The sequence below is a fragment of the Haemaphysalis longicornis genome, unplaced genomic scaffold, assembly GCF_048455015.1.
Source record: "Haemaphysalis longicornis isolate Haplotype H1 unplaced genomic scaffold, Haemaphysalis longicornis Haplotype H1 scaffold_4, whole genome shotgun sequence".
Lineage (NCBI taxonomy): Eukaryota > Metazoa > Arthropoda > Arachnida > Ixodida > Ixodidae > Haemaphysalis > Haemaphysalis longicornis.
The window spans coordinates 201,001,164-201,020,499 of NW_027526361.1; the positions used below are offsets into that span (position 1 = coordinate 201,001,164).

At 44.9% G+C, this 19,336-nt stretch overlaps 1 protein-coding gene across 5 annotated transcripts in view; it reads left to right on the top strand.

The window, feature by feature from the left end:
* Positions 1–19,336, top strand: part of LOC144179609 (sex peptide receptor-like) — a 429,469-nt gene that overhangs the window by 369,034 nt on the left and 41,099 nt on the right. For all 5 annotated transcript variants that reach the window (XM_077708023.1, XM_077708025.1, XM_077708022.1 and 2 more), the window contains one exon: positions 1,644–1,698. In XM_077708023.1, the coding sequence (XP_077564149.1) occupies positions 1,656–1,698 (43 nt within the window). In that variant the 5' untranslated portion in view covers positions 1,644–1,655. The remainder of the gene's footprint in view (positions 1–1,643; positions 1,699–19,336) is intronic.

The following is a 19,336-nucleotide window of genomic DNA, read 5'->3' on the forward strand; positions in this document are numbered from 1 at the left end:
AAGTGCCGAGTCAGAAACGGAGAAGATGCCGAAGGGCACAAATGGCGCGAAAGCGGGGGCCGTAGTATGCTTCGCGAGAAACTAAGGCAAGAAGAAACGGCGCGTGAAATGCGGCAAGACGACGACCGGTTAGGGCTATTTGAGGGGACCACAACATCGGAGAAACAAGAGAGCAAATACAGAAAAACCGGAAACATTGGGGCGGAATGTTTGCGCGGACTTTTCTGTGGGCAGGAGTCTCCGTTCCGCGTTCGTAGACTACTTTCTATACGAGCCAGCGTAAGTCAGGCGATTCCAGAAAAAGCAATATCAACACTAGACGCACATTGTGCATGCCTATTATCGAAGTTCTCCGGCTTGAGAAGTCGTAGAAAAACAGATGTATCAACTGATGAGGAGGACAAGAAACAACGTTGTTATTGGCTCCTGCGGGAATGAATAGTGCTTCGTTCCTTTTCTTATTTTTCTATGGTGCATAGAATTGCGACCATTTGAGGCACAGTTCACTGGTTCAGATAGTGTTCGTTCTCCTTTACCTTCTAAATGACGGGCGATCTAAAGTTTCTCGAGGTACGTAAGTATGCTTAGGTGCTTCAAATGCGAAATCATACTTCCCCTGGCGGTGCTGGGCAAAGACTTCTTCACTGCATTCCTTTGTCGTTTGACTTTCCTCCGTGCGTGCCTATTCCTTCGAGTGCAATGATGAAGCCTTGTTGGCGGATTTGTGTGGTCGGCCTGATTTAGCCCTTATATAAAGTAGGTATGTACATTTCACGTAGAAGCAAATTCGATCACAATTTACCACGCCAGTACGCCTACATGCTCACTCACGACACCTCACCTCACTACGTCTCTATAATCTGTGTGCCTTGCTGCTGGTGCTAACTTTTCACCAAGGACCATTGATTACGTGGACGCATATAAACATATTTTTTCCCTCTTTTGGTTAAAGCTTGGTCAACAGTGTCACCTGTGCTATTCTAACAATACGCTAAGAAACACAAAGACCTTCCGCTAGCGGTAGAGTACAAGGGTCACCGTTTATTTTGCTGTTGTCTACAGTTGCGGAAATCAAGACTAAATTTATAATACTCCCGATTATAGAGTTGCTATTGTAATCGTAAGGCAACGAAGTGATGCGCTGGATGGGTCAGTGGACAAGGCGTTGCGCTGTTACGCACAAGAGCGCGGGTGCCGTTGAGCGCGACAACAAAACAATAACGCCTTCTGCCCATATTTTGGTCTGCGTTAAAGATTACCAAATGTTAAAGGCTTAGGAACTGCTTATAGGAACTATATATAGTAGTACTAAAATTTTGACCTCACTTGCGGTGCCCCGGTCTAATGAGACTGCGGCCGACTATAACGTAACTGATATAACACAAATGCGCGTTAAAGGTAGTCAAATGCATTGTAAGTAGTCCTCAACACGCAATGAGGTGGCACATAAATAGCCGTTGGCAACTGCGCCATAATAGCTTGTTCCCTTGCATAAGATCTCTTACCTTTGATAAGTGATATTGTAACACTTAGTGGCAGAAAATGATGTACGACTGCCTTGGGCAGCCTTTTAAACTCGTTGTGTAAAGACTTAAGGCGGTATTATATTATCACTTTTTCTCATTGTTTTTTTTTAATTCCAGGTGAAATTTCTGATGAAAAATATGGATGAAGAAGTCATGACGACATACGAGAGCGGTAAGTCGCGCTTCTTTGTACAAAGCACATTAAAGCGTACCCCATTAAACTCAGTCATGCAGAAGCGAACGTTGGAGTTGAAAAAAAAAATAGCATAGAGACTGTCCACTCCAGCAAACTACTGTAGTACTAGACCGTAACTCAGGTCTTCAATTAACGGCCATTCTATTGCGTGTTAGGATATATTTCAAAGTAACTTTTTAGAAATACTGGCACAGCCGGTGGGCACGCTAGCGTTTAGAATTTAAACAAAGAATTTTAAAAAGTTGAGGGCCTTATTGCGCCTCGCAACTACGATGAAATAATTGTACCTGGCCTCTTCGGCTCAGTATAAAAATCAGTAGTCCCCGTGTGGCACGTGTTGTAGCCAGCCTGGAGGCTAAGATATACGGAAGTGTGCAAAACTCGTGGCTGTAATGACAAAAAAATGCCCGCTTTATTTTGCTTTTGCTCTAGGGCTACTAGCCCTTAACGCTTTATTGTTGGCCACATTCCCAATGACGGTTGGGGCGTCTATTAAAGCGATTTCTTTTGGCCTACGAATATCAACGTGAAATGTCTTTTAGAAATGCGTACCGCTGGGAAGAGAACAATTGGCTATCGTACTGTAATTACTATAATTACTATAATTGCTGAAACGTAACACAATCTTGCACACAATACCAGGAGGCACAAAAAATCGCTGTTGGGAATGTAAATATTGTTTGACGTTTGCTTTTACCCGTCCGATTATCAAGAAGCAAGCATTTGCAGTTTTTTTTGAAGAATAAAAAAAAAACACTTCTTGCCTTATATACCAGTTGTTATCAGCCACGCACCAGTACAACTCACCCACTTGTCCATTGTGTTATAGAGAAATACCAATGCCCATCCAATAAACGGTTTAGTAATGAAGAGTACCCAACTATCATGCACCAAAATTATAGAATTACTCAATAGTTTCTTGAAGAAAACCTCATGCATAATGTTCCCCGCGCAGTGGAGTAGCGACGAGTAGATTTTTGTTAATCAGATTTAGTTATGTAATTTTAAATAATTATCCAACTCGAGCAATACTGTTAATGTTAATACTGTTACTGTTAATACTGTTAATACAGTTAATGTGTCAATGAGGCACTTGCAAATACTCACAAGCAGAAAATAACTGCGGAATTTGCAGCGACGTGCTAATTGCGTACTCATTTATTCGGACGGATAAAGAAGCCCTGCAAATACAAAACATAGCCAAGTGACGGCGATACTGTTAATGTTAGCCAATACTGTTAATGTTAATACTGTTACTGTTAATACTGTTAATACAGTTAATGTGTCAATGAGGCACTTGCAAATACTCACAAGCAGAAAATAACTGCGGAATTTGCAGCGACGTGCTAATTGCGTACTCATTTATTCGGACGGATAAAGAAGCCCTGCAAATACAAAACATAGCCAAGTGACGGCGCAACCACCCGCATCATAAACCAACGCCCTCGAACACGCTCGTCTAAGTTAGCCAGAATGAAATAAAGAAAAAGAAGAACGACAAAATGGCGGCTTCGTTTGTTCCTTATCAGCCACACACGGCCCGCGAAACTTGCTGATGGGGCTCTTTGCATGCCATTATCAAGGTGACGCGCTGCTAGTTCTGGGGTGTGTCAGGCAAAGCAGTTGTTTTCAATCTCCCTATTTGAGGGCGCTTGTTTATGATACGGGAGCAAGCGTCATCACGTGGTATTTTTCAAATTTCGCGTGATTTTTTATTAGGAATAAAACATGAGCAAGCAATCAGTACGCTGCTGATAATACCACAGTTCGGTGCCCCTCGTGGGTACCTAGAAGCTCCGCATCAACACATTAATGATTTGGAAAATACTTCTGCATTTACGTAAATAACTACAATTACATGACCATTTTTTTCTTAACGAATACAGTACTGGCCGCTGCTCCAGTGTTCTGCAAACATTGTGCACTAGGTTTTCTTCGGGTAGCGCCATTGCAATTTATTTAAAATCTTGGTGCATGAGAATTGGGAACCCCTGCTGGTATTCACTGCATGAGAATTGGGATCCCTCGTAGAGGTAGAAACTGCACTGTCCGTATGCCCAGATTTTGAAGCGCATGAAAAACCCCAGTTGAACAACATTGATCAATCATCCTCCACCACACGATGCCTCAGAGGTGATGTGAAGTTCAGCGTGTAAAGTCATCGATAATCATAAATCAGGTAGTAAAATCATACACTTCATAAAGAACACTTCATCAAGACACGGCGTGAGGTACAGTCTAACTTCCAAGCCACTTTGGTTGCAAATATGTCAACCCTGCCTTGAAAGCCTTGTTTGCGCATGGCACGTCCTGCCAGATACCGATAACGGCACCCTAAATTGTGAACCGAATGTTTAAAGAGGTAATGATAAAGGGGTAAGGGGATAAAAAGGTAAAGGGACTACTTTGCTCGCGAGTTGCCGTTTCTGAAACAGCTGAATAGATATGTGCAATTGTCTGTGTAACCTGCTGCGTTTCTACGCTGGGGCCATGGGGTGTTTGTAGCGCGGGTAAATGCTCCGCCGTGCAGCGGTAGGTGACACTTCCTCGCGTGGCTTGGTTCAGTACGAGGTGACAAATATGTGTAGTTTGTTATTTAGGAGTAGGTTCGCTTGATCGTCGAAACATCAGCGAATATTTGTTGTTCATTAAGGACAAAGGGTTCCTTCTATTTGTGAATTTTATTTACATGCACTGATAAATTGAACAGGAAAGGAACAAGTAATTTGGAGAGGATCCTAACAAGGCGATTTCATAGTAAGCGGTATAAAATACCTTTGATGAACACCCACCTGTATGTTTAGAAGATGTAGGTGGGGAAATAGATGTTTTTATTCTCGGTGTAATGAGAATAGAGGAAATAACTTTAAGGCTGATTCTGCGCAGGAATATCAGGAATCGATAGAGCTGTAGAATTTATAGGGGAACAGACTTTGTCGGTAGTGTTGTACATAATGTCCTTGACCTCTTATTAAGGGGTCCAAACTTGTCGTACTTTCCCATGCTCTCCTGGGGCCAAACTTTACCGTTTATTTTCTTAAATTTGCGCTCTCCGTCACCACTGAGCGTTGGAGTCGTGTTTGCTTTTTGGTTGAAATAAACACTATCATGTTCATTCCCGTTAGGGTAAGTTAGCTTCCCGAAATATGCCAAAGTTACAGGGTCCTGCTTAGGTGGTGTTTAGTTATTGTAAATCACAAAAACGTTATAAAATAAAAACCTCCCACCGCAAAATACATCGTAAACATGTGCAGTTGTGGGAATCCGAACAATCAACTACAATTTGAAATAAAAGATATAGTCCTTTCCTTGAATAATCAACATTATCGATACTAAAATTACTTTTAAAGAACTACATCACAAATATTGATGTCGATACTAATTGCAAATAAATGAACCCAAGTACGAATTTGTACTCATGAAAATTTTAACAAGTAATGAGACACATTTATAGTGTAATTTGTTTTCAAACGAAATGCGAATCATATTGCATTTCATGTTCGTAAACGGCGTCCATCTCTTTACCACAGCGAAGCAGCAAACGAGCTTCCAGTTTGATGTCAGAAAGCCTGGCCTACAACAAAACATATATCTCGTTTGTCATGCAGGAGATCCGTTACACCGCGGTCATAAACAAAGGCTTTGTTCAAAGAAATGAATAGCTTTTCGGCCTCTGGTACTCCTTTATTGCACCCATATTGGGAAGACATTAATTCTGAAAGCGCACATGTGTCTTTGGGTGCTTTAGAACCATTGTGCGCATAACATAAAAAAGTTAGTTGTTCGATTCGTCTGTGTGCACACTTGTTCCCGTGTCCGCACGAGCTTCCAGGCAACGCTGATAGTTCATTTTGTTGTTATTTTATATTATAATCCGGAGTTGATGCACAGGAGTTTGTACCTGCTCACTCTGTATCCAGCCGTTATGCACATAGCGGGTTACCATTGGAAGCAAATCATTGTGTCTGTATACGAATACTCTTTGGTAGCGCTCTCGGGAAGGTCTCCCAGCAATCTGAATAACCGGCTGTTCTTCTGTACAAACACTCTGTTACGTGTCGTCAGGATGAGGGCGACAGAATGCGTGGTGGGTGATGAGAACTGTATTTACAAAATTTACAACATATCGGCCATGAGAAAGTACCCGCTCAGCCTGCGCGCCCCACACGTATTATTCTTCGTCAATTGTTCCGAAACCCTCCAGCGGTATGTTCCAATGACATTAACCTAAAAAAATACTTCCTTTACACATATATACTTTCGTCTCACCTTCACCCCTATCTGGTGCAAGAAGTGGGGAGGCTAGCCTGGCTGACCTCACCTGCCCATTGAAGACGTTTCCCTCTCTCTCTCTCTCTCTCTCTCTCTCTCTTACACAATTTCACAGCTTTTATCCATCATTTGGAAGACGGGGCGTAGGAAAGGATAATTCAAAGATTGAGACCCGTTGCCGCCCAATTACTCACATTAGGTGATAAAATTGAATATCCCTGTGGTAAAGTAGAATTGTGAGGTTGTAACTCCAATAAAAAACGTCCGTCACGTTCTTCGCACTGAAGATTGAGGGAGGCAGGCACGCGGTAAAGTTGTTCCTCACTAGTGGAAAGCAAAGCTTCCGAATATTGGTGCACAAAACGCAAGTTGTTTGCGAGCTTATCAGAAAAAAGCTATGCTTTACCTTCAGCTCTAAAACCTCGTTCAACGAAAGAAGAAGACGATGCAAATCCATCGTTAAGTAGCGCTTAAAACTGGACGACAGCAGAGCAGACGCACACAACGGCGCTTAAAACGAGGCATTGCAAAGTAGGGCAGGAAGAGGTGGCGAGGTCAGTTTCGAACACATGAGTGTTTCGAAATGCAGTGTTCGGTGACAGGACACTACTGACAAAGGTTAATAGTAATCTGAGAATCCTTGAAATTTGAAAAAACAAAAAAAGTGTGTTGAGTGCTATATGCGCCCTATCTTTCAGACATCGCAAAAAGGCTTTGGGCAAAAGTAGGCGCTAACAATGCGGCTGTTTTCGAAAAGGTCGTCTAACCGCGTAAATGCAGGCATATGTGCAGACCCGTGTTCGTACAAAATTGTACAGAGATCACCCATCCCTTTCCACATTCACATGCCATCACATTTTTTCTTCCTACTACGTCATTTACGCTGTTTCTGTTTATTCTTTGTGTGTATGGATCGCGACAAAAGTATTCTAAACTTTTGTTCGCTAGCAGTCAAAACCGCATGAAACCAGAACAGTGCCTGAAAAAATTTTCAGCGCCTCTGACGCCCCCTGCCCTTTTTCTTTAGTGGTTTGTAGTTTACTTGTCGTAGAGTATTTTTTCTTGAGAAGGCGCCTTCACACGTACATCGCTTTTTAAATATTACGGCCGTGAGTAGCTGATTACACCAATAAATTGCCTTTCAAGACACCACATTTTCTAGTGAAGAGATCACCACAAGAACGCAAACAATGTAACTGAATTTCTGCGTTGTGGTTATTACTGTGCATTTTCAATGACGCGGTCAAGCGGACCAGATAGTTGAACTTGGAGTTAATACCTATTTGGGCACCTTCTTCGCAATCATTAAGCAAAAATATCACATGGGAACATTCAGCCAGATGAGATGAAATTTTTTTATCATCATGACTGTCCTCCTTATTATATCATCGTATTTATTATCATAGTGATAATGTGATCGTTATATGTCATCGCCATTCTCACCAGCCCAGTAAAATGAAAGGGCAAAGGCATCTTGATGTCATTTCTGTCTTGCGAATAGCCAATTATGCTACAATTATCCCCTGGGGCAAGAAATAAGAGAAATCCGGCCAACATTGCAACTGACATGGGAAGAGTGAGGAAACAACGGGGCTGGTGGTCTTCACTAGCCTTAACTTGGCTTTTCTTAGGTATACCCATCTTATTGGTAGATCGTACCTTATGCCGTCGATCATACACCGTCTCTCTCAGCTACGAGAACACCTGCGCGTCAAAGCTGATGGCACTAGGCACAGAATCCCCGACGCGCCTCCTCACCCAAATATCTGCGCCATGACGCGGGCTCCCCACACCTGCTCGTAGGCTCCTTGCCTGCTTGCCACATGTTCTGACGCTTTTCAGCCTAGCATTTTTTTCTTCTCCACTTTGCTTCACCGACTTTTGAGAGAAGTCATGCATAGGTGTAACTGAAGCATAAACAGCTCCGCTTCAAAAGGTCAAGATTGGATGGCCGCATCACGTTAAACTGCGAGGTCATAACTACTCCGCACAGGGAGGTCAGTGAAAATCACGCCCAAGACACCTACTGGCAAACCTGGGATATCATACTAACTGAGCTGTGACCAGCATTTGCACACAGATAGAACCCATGCAAGTGCCTAGCACTTCCATGTGTTCCATAAAGGCCACGCAGAGAAAATGACAGTTTGGTTCAATAGAATGATTACGTCTATACAATTACACCAACACCATTTTTAACAAAACCTTCTCTCAGATAAGCTGTATAGCGAGGAAAACAGGGAATAGGCGTGCGGCAGCCCAGCTACTTTTCCGCTCTTGTGTAAAACCAGCGTGAACTCAGAGGAAGGCGAAGGAACAGCAACACAAGGACAACCGCTTTATTAAAATTAAAATTTAATATTAACATATAGTTGTTATTATAATATGGCTGATACACCTGACAGTTGTTATATAACATAGCTGATACTAAAATTGACTTGTTAGACCAGCGGCTGTCCTTGTGTTGCTCTTCCTTCGTCTTCGTCTTAGTTCGCGCTAATTTTATCCAAGAAAATCTTTCTAACTAGGCCAGCTTGCAATCCTCCTACTTTTCCGCCCTGAATTCACGACGTATCATCGGCAGCTCATTCCGATTGCGTGAGGCCGGCTAAATCCAACGCAAACAAACAGAGAATATGAGGTTGCAGAACAAGCTATTAGCGTTTAAATTCAGTCTGCATTTTATTCATAGCAGTAAGCATGGTGGGACAAACAAGCAATTTAAGAGCGAACACCCAAACATAGAAGCACCAGGGTGTACGGCGCGCACTAGGCCGGCCTAAGCTCCACGGCCGTCAGGCGCGTTAGGCTTCTCTGACACGATTCTGGCCAGCTGCCATTGGAGCAATCGCTACTTACGTGACCTGGTTTGTCAATTCGAGTATGCCCTAGTTTTCCAGGACGATACTATTTGCAACCGTAAGAAACATAACGCTGGTACAAATCCAGTCAGCCCCGCACGGGGCACCTTGAGCAATCTTGGTGACGGTACTGGCGATACCGCGGACCCCCAGCCCCCAAACATAAGTTGGATCCAACCGTGGCGATGTGTTTATAGGTGGAGGGTTAGAAACCACGAACGGTGGCCGTCGGAGCCCAGGTCAAGCTCCGGCGGATGGGCTCCCTGTGTTCACCAGGCATGAGCTCCGGGACCTCTTTGACCATCAGGGTAAAGTCAAAGAAGAAAGTACCCCCGTCCCCTGTTTCTATACTATGGTATATGGCATTTTCTAAACCCCCCACAAGACGTGATCGGCCCCCGAAAAAGGGCCGCACCGAAGTTTCATTCCCACCTCTGTCAACAACTGTCTTTTCAACAAACGTGAATAACTATTATCGTTTTCTTGTGATCGAGTCAGCTGACCCAACGAGACCCGTCGCTTCACTGTCGGTATTCCTTGTCTCATAATTTCTGCAAAGCACACTGGGTGAAAAGTATAAAGCCAAAAAGCTCAGGACAGGAGAAATCCTTGTCGAACTCAACAATGAAAAACAATCCCACACACTTCTTGCCCAAACTCGCATCCATGATCTGACAATCAGGATCACGCCCAACCGGAGCCAGAACAGCTCCCAGGGTGTGATTTCAGAGTCGGATCTCCTTACAGAAACAGATTCCGACCTTCTTGAAGGGTTAAAGGACCAGGGCGTCACAGCCATGCGCCGCATCACGATGCCCAGGGACGATAAGATAATCCCCACCAAACACATTATCCTGACCTTCGACCGATTGACACTTCCGCAATACATAAATGCAGTCTACATCCGATGCTCTATTCGCCCGTACATGCCGAACCCACGCCGCTGATTTAAGTGCCAGCGGTTCGGGCACAGCACAACCTCTTGCCACGGCAAAACAACCTGTGCGAAATGTGCAGCGCAGGACCACCCCACTGACAATTGCAATTATGACAACCTCACATGTGCAAACTGCAGGGGCCCTCATGCGGCCTACTCCAGGAAGTGCGAGAAATTCCTTGTGGAAAAGAAAATAATCAATCTAAAAGTGACAGAAAACATCACCTTTCCTGAGGCTCGGAAGAGGTTCGCCTCTTTCCCCCTGGGGAGGTACGCCGACGCGGCTCACCATGGGGCGGAGCGGCGTCTGGTTTCGGCGGGGACCCAGTACTGCCAGTCGGGTTTGGTCCCGCCCCCCCCCCCCCCCAGGGTTGCCCCAGGCAGCCCAACCAGGCTCTGCACCGCTCGCTCACCCAGCAGCGGCTGTGGTGGCAACGTCGTCTGTTGGGGATGCCGCTGCATTCACGGCTTCCTCTCCACCGGCCCAAAGCACACGCAAGGGCACGGAGGAGATGGAGGCAGTTGCAGCGACCGCCTCTTCCACCTCACTGCCTGTGCCAGCTGTGGTGCTCCCCACTCCTTCGGCAATGGCAGCGCAGGCAAAGAACACCCGAAAGGGTACGACGTAAAGGGGGCCCAGTCCGCTGGGCACCCACTTGCCTTCAGATGACGACATGGACGTCGAATCCTTCCGGCTTTCATCGCAGCGGAAGGAACGAGCTGCTACGTCCAGGTCAGTGGAGAAGGCCAGAACACCCCTTGCAAGAGTCCAAGCCCCGAAAGACCCTACATAAATAGTCACACTCCAGTAGCTCTAACACATCATAATGGGAAGACAAAATATCGTTCAATGGAACTGCAGAGGCCTTCTGAATAATCTTGACGACGTGTATGAGATTCTGCATGACAATCAGCCAAGTGTAATGTGCGTCCAGGAAACACATCTGGATTCCAAACACACAAATTTCTTGTATAGTTACCTGGTATACAGAAAGGACAGAGATGGCTGCACACACTCTGCTGGCGGTGTGGCCATGATCACTCGAAAATTCTTAGCATGCCACCCTGTCACCTTGAACACCGTCCTTGAGGCTGTAGCCATCCGCACAATAATTTTTAATAGGTTGATAACGGTATGCTCCATTTACATTGCTCTGATTATGCCCTATCGAGCTCTGTCTTCGAGGTGCTGGTCGACCAGCTGCCCGAACCGTACATTCTAACAGGCGACCTTAATGCGCACAACTCTCTTTGGGGCTCCTCCAGAACGCATGCCCGAGGTCACCTGATAGAGAAATTCCTTACATCTTGAGGAGCATGCCTTTTCAACAATAAACAGCCTACATACCATAACTTAGGTTACAACACATACTCACATCTTGACCTGGCTATTGGTTCTGCAATTCTCCTTCCATGTCTTGAGTGGGGTGTGGGCACGGTACCATAAGGTAGTGACCATTTCCCCACTTCATATAGGTACAGGCCCGAGCAGTCCTTCTTCCCATAAAAGGATTAATGAATTAAGAGCTAACTGGAAAACATTTACGGAGACATAAAAACACCACACATCCATAGGACACCTACACGTTGAAGAAGCTACCCAACTGCTCACGTCGCACATCCTCGACGCCGGGAAAAAGTCCATTTTCCACGCCTCTGGTGCCCCGCGCCAGCAGAGGAGGCCGTAGTAAAATGAGGACTGTAGGGGGGCGCGAGAGGCCCAGAACAAGGCGTGGGGTGTCCTTCGTCGGTACCGCACCTCGGGTAACCTCGTTTTGTTCAAACGGGCCAAGGCGTTAGGAAAACGTGTGCGCCGTGAGGCAAAACGAGAGAGTTCATTCCTTCATAACATCAATAAACTTCTACACAGACACACGGAAAGTCTGGACAAGAATACGCAAACTCAAAGGACAACAAACACATAGCCTGCCTCTGGTCAGCACAACAGGGGACACACTGTAAGACCAGGCTGACACCCTCGCACAGCACTTCCAAAACGTATCCAGTTCAGCACACTACACAAACACTTTCATGAAACACAAACAAACGGCCGAAAAGAAGCCTATACTAGATAACAATAGGTCAACATCTTCTTATAACTCAGAGTTTTTACTGCACGAGCTGAGGGCTGCTTTGAGCACGTGTAAACCCTCAGCTCCAGGCGCAGACAACATCACATACACAATGATACAACACCTGCACGCAGAAACTCTTCTAACACTCTTACACCTATATAACAAGATATGGCTTTCGGGGCACATTCCAAACTCTTGGAAGGAGGCTATAGTTGTAGCTTTCCTGAAGGAGAGAAAGGACCCGTCGTCCCCCTCAAGCTATCGTCCTATGCCTTGACGAGCTGCCTGTGCAAGCTCTTCGAGAAGATGGTAAATCGCAGGCTCGTGTACTTCCTTGAGTACAACGGTCTTCTCGAGAGCAGCCTGGCAGGCTTCAGGGTGGGGCGATCGACGAACGATCAACTGGTAGCTCTTGACTCGTACATCAAGGATGCCTTCGCGCAAAAGCACTATTGTTTACCTGTGTTTTTCGACCTTGAGAAGGCATACGACACCGCTTTGCGTTATGAATTCCTTAGTGACCTCAAGTCGTTCGGTGTTTCGGGTAACATGTTGAACACTCTTGCTAGTTACTTGTCAGACAGAAAGTTTCGAATAAGAGTTGTTTGTGCACTCTCAAACGTTCACGTGCAAGAAAATGGCGTGCCACAAGGTGGCGTGTTGAGCTGCACTCTCTTCATAGTAAAAATGAACTCTCTTCGTAAGGCACTGCCACCTACAATCTCTTATCCATGTATGTAGATGACGTCCAGATATCCTATAAATCATGCAATATGTCAATCTGCGAACGTCAAGTCCAGCTTGGTGTAAAGAAACTCGCCGGCTGGGCAGAAAAGAATGATTTTAAATTGAATCCTGTAAAAAGATCCTGCGTTGTGTCCTCTAGGAAGCGCGGGGTCCATATGGACCCAGACATTACTCTTAATGGCGTGTCGCTTCCTGGGAACAAGGAGCACAAGTTTTTAGGTGTGGTGTTTGACCACAAACTCACATTAATTCCCCACATCAAGGAACTTAAGCATAAATGTCTGAAAACAATGAATATCCTTAAGGTTCTCTCCCACCAATCCTATGGTTCCAGTAAAGAACTCCTGCTGCGCTTGTATACTGCTTTGGTTGGGTCTCGTTTGGACTATGGCAGTGTGGTGTATGGGTCGGCGAGTAAAACAGCGTTACGAATGCTTGACCTAGTTCTACACTTGGGGCTTCGTCTCGCCTCGGGTGCTTTTCGCACTAGCCCCATCGAGAGTCTGTATGTCGAGTGTGATTAGTGGAGCCTTGAGAACCAACAAACGTACATGGACTTGCTATATGCTTTGAAAATTTCATCACTTAATAATCATCCTTTTTACCCTGTCTTTAACGATACATCAACATCTCTGCTATTTGTAAATCGCCCATCCGTTCCTCTGCCCTGTTCACTTAGAGTGAGAGAGCGAGCCTCTGATCTCAGTTCTTCGTTTTTAGATGTATATAGGTCATCCTTTTCAAACAGTTTACCGCCTTGGCAAGTTCGCCCTGTGTCGTCCGACCTTTCTTTTATGAGACTTGACAAAAAACGGGTACCACGAGCCGCAATACTGCAGCACTTTCTGTCTTTGCAGTTTAAATACACATGTGCAGAATTTTATAGTGACGCTTCTAAAACCTCCACTATGGTGTCGTGCGCCGCTCATGGTCCAAATTTCAATGCAGCCAGAACCATGAGCGTGCCCACAACAATTTTTTCAGCAGAAGCGTATGAAATTTTACTGATTGTACCACACATTCTTGAAAACCAAATTTCCAATTCCATCATCTATACAGATTCTTTGAGTGTTGTTCGCACACTGTCATCGCACAAGCCCTCGAAAAACCACATAGTTAATCTTGTATTCAACACTATTATGTCCGCGTATGCACAAAAGCATGAGCTGGTCCTCTGCTGGGTCCCGAGGACACGCATGGATTGCTGGGAATGAGTTGGCAGACGAGAGGGCCGCTGCTGCTGCACTCAGGAACACTGTGGACATAACGACGATAACCTATACAGACCTCAAGCCACACATAAGACAACACTTGCGCAGAACATGGCAAATACACTGGAATGAACAGACAGACAACAAACTACATGTAATAAAGCCACACTTGGGAAGGTACACAGCTGACTCACACAACAGACACACGGAAGTCGCCTTGGGTAGGCTGCGGATAGGGCACACTCATGCAACGCACTCGTATTTGCTGACGGGATCTTCTAGACCCCAGTGCAGCAGGTGCGGAGAGGCCCTATCCGTAGTGCACATACTAATCACATGCAAGGCACTTCCCACAACAAGGCACGAACACTTCAGAGAACTCTACAGATCACATATCCCACTACATCCATCGCTGTTTCTAGGTGACGATGCCACTGTTTCTGTGAAACATGTGTTTGAGTATTTGTCAGAAGTTAAGTTTTTAAACCTCATTTCTGATCACGCATAATCAAATCTGGCCCTATACACCAGCCATCACCATTATCTTTTACTGATTTTACAATGTTCGGTTGACACGTTCTTTTTTTTCCTACCTTTTTGTGGGAAAAACTTCGCTACATTATATAAACTTTTCTCTGGTGCTCTTTGTCCTTAGTCGGCCTTGCGCCGTAAAAACCCAACCATCATCATCACAAATCCAGTCAGAAACACAGCAAGTTCGGATGGCGGTTTGGAGCGGTATAATCGCACCATCTATAAACGCAGACTGTAAATAAGGCAATAAAATGACGTTTTTTCTGCCGTAAGAGCCTGAGCCACCATACTAACATCAGATTTATGCTTTTTCAGTAAAAACGACATTACTGACGTCACAAAATACACCATTTAGCGGGAGAATTTAAATGTTCGCTCAACATGTTTAATTTCTCAGTGAAGAAAGCTTCGCTCGCTGCCCAAGACACGTTGGGAGAGCTGACCTCTCCAGCCAACATTAAACAGTTCTCTCACTCTCTCTTGGTGGCAGTATAAAACGCCAAACCTGTCGAATAAAACACACATGTATTTTCTCATTATGGTGCCTTGAAGTATAGGTTGCCCTAGTTTGCTTAACAGTCTTTGAGCACATCGGAACGTAACGTGCGTTTCTGGTTCATGTTTGAGATTCTTGTCTCCAGCAGGAGATTTCAATAGCTTCCAGGTGTTCCTTCAGCACGTAAGGATTTAATTTAACTGCTACGTAACAACGATCCTATAGCTGGTGCAAATGTCGTCTTCTGTCTGACCGTTTTGTGCTTCAGATATTATTTTGCGGCAAGTACAACATCACACCGTTTTTACCGCGTTTCTACGAAGAGGGAGGCAGTAAAGCTCAAAACGCTCTAGCACAGCTCAGGAAATAGTATGCAAGGGGCACAAGCTCTTATCCGGTTTTTTTCTTCTCGGGCCTTCAGCAGGAAGGTTATTTTCCAAGCGTTCAACTAGGAAAACCACCTTTTACCCGCTCGTTGCGTCCAAATGCAGTCCGAGTTTCTGACATTCCGTACATCAAATAGCGTTCTGGAAAACATACTCCGTATGGCTTAATGGAGCATGGGGAGTTCCTTTTCGCAGTTAATTTCAACAGAAAAAAAGCAAGTTATGTTGCCGATACTCTCGGTGGCTCCTACTCTTTTTGGTTGCAAATCTCCCTACTTATCTGAATGAACAACCAAAAGAATTGAAGAACCGCAGCTCCTTGCCGTAAAAAACCTTAGGAAACCTAATCATTTGCGGGATTTTCCTTCAAAACGAACATGTACACCTCTTGGACCATAGGTTCTAACTGCCATTCTAAAGCACCGCTACAACATATAACAACATCGAAGAGGGATGGGCCTTTTATGATGCACGAGCACATCTTGGTTCGGAATAACAATCTTCTGGATATATTTTGCAAGAAGCACTCCTAAAGGCCACAATAAAGGCTGCTTTTATTAGATTTTATGTAGTAGTCATACGAAAATCACAAGGCACGTACTTTCTGCCGAAAAATGTATAATAAGAAAAATGATGCTGAGGCGAAAAATCGGGTGCTGCATTACATACCCAGAATCGGGAAGAAATCCGGTTTCTGGTGAAGCCATTCGGAAATGCGAGTTTTTCGGGGTGAAAACATTCTGATATACTAAGTATTACGTTAAGTTTATTCTAGCGGAATTAATCACGGGGACCTTAACTCTATGGCACTGAAATTATTGTGTGTTTCTACTTGGTAATCAGGGAGACATCCGGGTTTTCTAGCGAATACTGTGCGAAATTTTTCGTTTTCGTTTGTTTGAAAATAACGCAGTAGTGATGGGCAGTAAAAAATCTTTTTCGGCGGTCTCCATTCGAGACCAGCTCGATCATTGAACGTATCTTTGGTGTAAGAAAGTTCTTTCGACATCACAGATTCCGTTATCTAGGCAGAACAATGTCAGTGCTGCATTTCCCAGCCTGGGGTAGCGAGCGATAGATTCATGCCAATAGTTCGAAAGCTTGCTTCCACGTGGCAGTGGTTGAGAACGGCGGACCGCCAGCGCACGAACGGGAAGATCGGTACTTTGAAAATGTCTATTCGGAAAGAAGTCGGGAGTTAAGCCGATTCTCCTGAAACACGTTCGGGTTGTAAGAATCAGGTAAAAAACAAGGGAAGAGTGCTGTCGCAGATAACCGACCGGGCGCAGTCGTTTCTAACTCCGCTTGAAACATAAACGAAAGAATCCTCAACCATTGGCGGAAAAGTTAAGACAACCGAAACCACTGACACCTTTTGGTCAATACGTTACCTAGAATACGTAATAAGCTGCCAACTACCCAACATACCAATCGTCATTGAAATACACACTATATATCATGCAGAAGCCAAACACTTTAATCTTTCGACATAGACAAGTGTCGGGGACGCTTTTTCAGGAAAAATGATCCTGTTCGTCACGCGTAATTTAGCGATGATACGGAGAATTCTATGTAACTGATGTTGGGAACACATTAAAAATGGTGTCGTTGGCTGACACCAAGTTAATCAGCCGTAGATCGCGAAGCCCGCGAGTAAGGTTCTTGATCTCGCAGTAGCAGCTAAGAAGGGAGAAAGACAAAAATACCACATCGCGCTAGATCAACTTGCTTCATACTCTCTTAAAAAATTAAAAATCGCGGGTAAGTATTTAGGCTGTAAAAACGGGCCCATAAGGCTAAAAAACGTCGGTGGCGACCTTGTTTGATGAACCTGGGCAGCCTTCCCCATTTTTATCCCCTAGCCCTTCCCCCTTCCCAATCCTCCTCAATTACCCAATGTGAGCAGAGAAGAAGGCAGATAAATCGTTTAAAATGACCAAAACTGGCATGCAGTTGCCATGATTTGTCATGAAAATGTTGCCAGTTCACGAAAGCTGGCGTGGATTATCGTAAACCGAATAAGTAATCACGCTGCTCCGCGATCCTTAGATGAAGAAAATCTTCGCTTTAGGATCAGCCGCCGAAATATACGCGTGCGCGTATGCAGGATGTCGTTGAGAGCCGAAATGGCACATGGAGATACTCTCAGTGGCTCCTGACCACTCGTTTGTGTTTGCAAATCTCCCTACTTATCTAAATGACCAACCAAAAGAATTGAAGAAGCGCAGGCTTGTTACTGCCTTATGTTGCTGCTATGTTACTGCCCTCATATTGATAGGGCTGTAAAAACGAGACGTTGTCTCGTTTTTACAGCACTATCAATATGAGGGCAGTAACATAGTTCTACATTGAAGAACTACATTGAACTTCTACATTGAAGTTCTACATTGAAGCCTCCTCTGTTCAGAGGAAGAAATCACAGAGGCCATGGTGACGTTGCGACGAACAAAATTTTATTCTAGAAAAGCATGATGATGATAACTAAAACTGTAACGTGCACGTGGTAACTTCTTTCTTGTTCTTCGCTTATTCTTCCTCGCTTCTTTTCCCTAGTTTTCTACGTCTGCTTCTGTCATTCCAACAAAAGGTGAAAATGCGTGTTTTGCAAAGCTTTTATCTGTTTCAACATCTTAGAGGCGGCAGCACTGCCTTTACCAGTGTTACCTTTGATAACGGGACTGCCCCGATGCTTCCGACGTGTGCTTCACGTGTTGGCGGTCTGGCTTCTTCGCGTCGTCTCTGGAATAACAGAGCACCCGGAAGGAAGCACCGCTGGCCTTCCACGCGCACAAGAGCGCAAAACATCAACTGACTAAATTTCCTTTCGAGCACAGTCATAAAAGACGTCAATGCTGCGTCTAGCCTAAGGCGGCTTCCTGTGGACGTACGGGCCGCAGTGAAAGGCCCCTTTTTTATAGTTTTCGTAGGGACTGAGAAGGACGGATCACGTTTTGGTCTCTTCTGCCGGAGAAAAGAGCTCTTTGCAGACGTTCCAAGCCGCGGGGAAATTTTGCCGGCCGTACTAAAGGCACGTGCAGCGCGATACCTGGCGTAATGCATACCCTTCTTTTGTGCCTTCATGGGCCTCGTTGCGTGCTTTTGCCCCTCTCTTCATACCTTGACGTGTGCACTCAAGGAACGCACTAAGAAATGGCACTTGCCGCTTTCTTGTCCGTGCAAAAATGAGGAATACCTGATATGCCTCCTACTAGCGCTGGAGCGCCACGTGTCAGTGGACGGGGAGGGAGCCTCTGTAATCATGGTTTTCGTTGTTTGCATCTTTTGTTGGTTGGGACGAGTACGGCCACAAGAGAGATGGGGTAACCCGAGGCGAATACATTCTTCTGCCGGAGTGCCTGCATAGAGGGGAAGCAAGAAAACGTTGCCCGGTGCCTCCTCAGTAATAAGCGGAACACCCGTTGTCGTGGGAATGGAAGGAGTAGGAAAGATAGAGCCAGTCTTGAAAAAGGTTGCCATGCGACGACTATCAATCCGCTCTTGCCCTCCCATCGACTAGCAACTTCCATGCCATTCACCCAATATATGTGCACTAGTAGATTCTTGGAAAATACAGCAATACTATTTCTTTCCTTTCTAACAATTGTGAAGATCGTTTTCCTTACGCGAGCGAAATTGAGACAAAAACTCAGAATGGTCAGGGTTTATAAAAAAAAGTTCATTTTTAATATTTCAGTGATGTTGTTAGATGCAGCGAATAATAACGAAAATGCGTGCGTACGACGCGTTTTAGCATATCTCAACTGGGTCAATTGCGGGGTGTGAAACGAAAATGAAGCCTAGGATTTTACCTTCCAAGGAGCAAGTTGTAGAGAATATGCTCTATTGGCACTCAATACCCTGTGAAGACATGCTCAAGAATGAGAATTTATGATTACATTATGCGTTTAACTAAAAAAGTACGCTTGCAGGGACTGCTGCGAATGTTTATTGCTACGTTACACAAATAACGACAACGCTTCTACGTACACACAGACTGCGCTGAATAGGTAATGAAGCGAGACATCGAAGGAGGAGTTGCAATGAGTTTGCGCCCCATCTGCACTAAGTGGAACGTGCAAAACCCGAAATTCATAA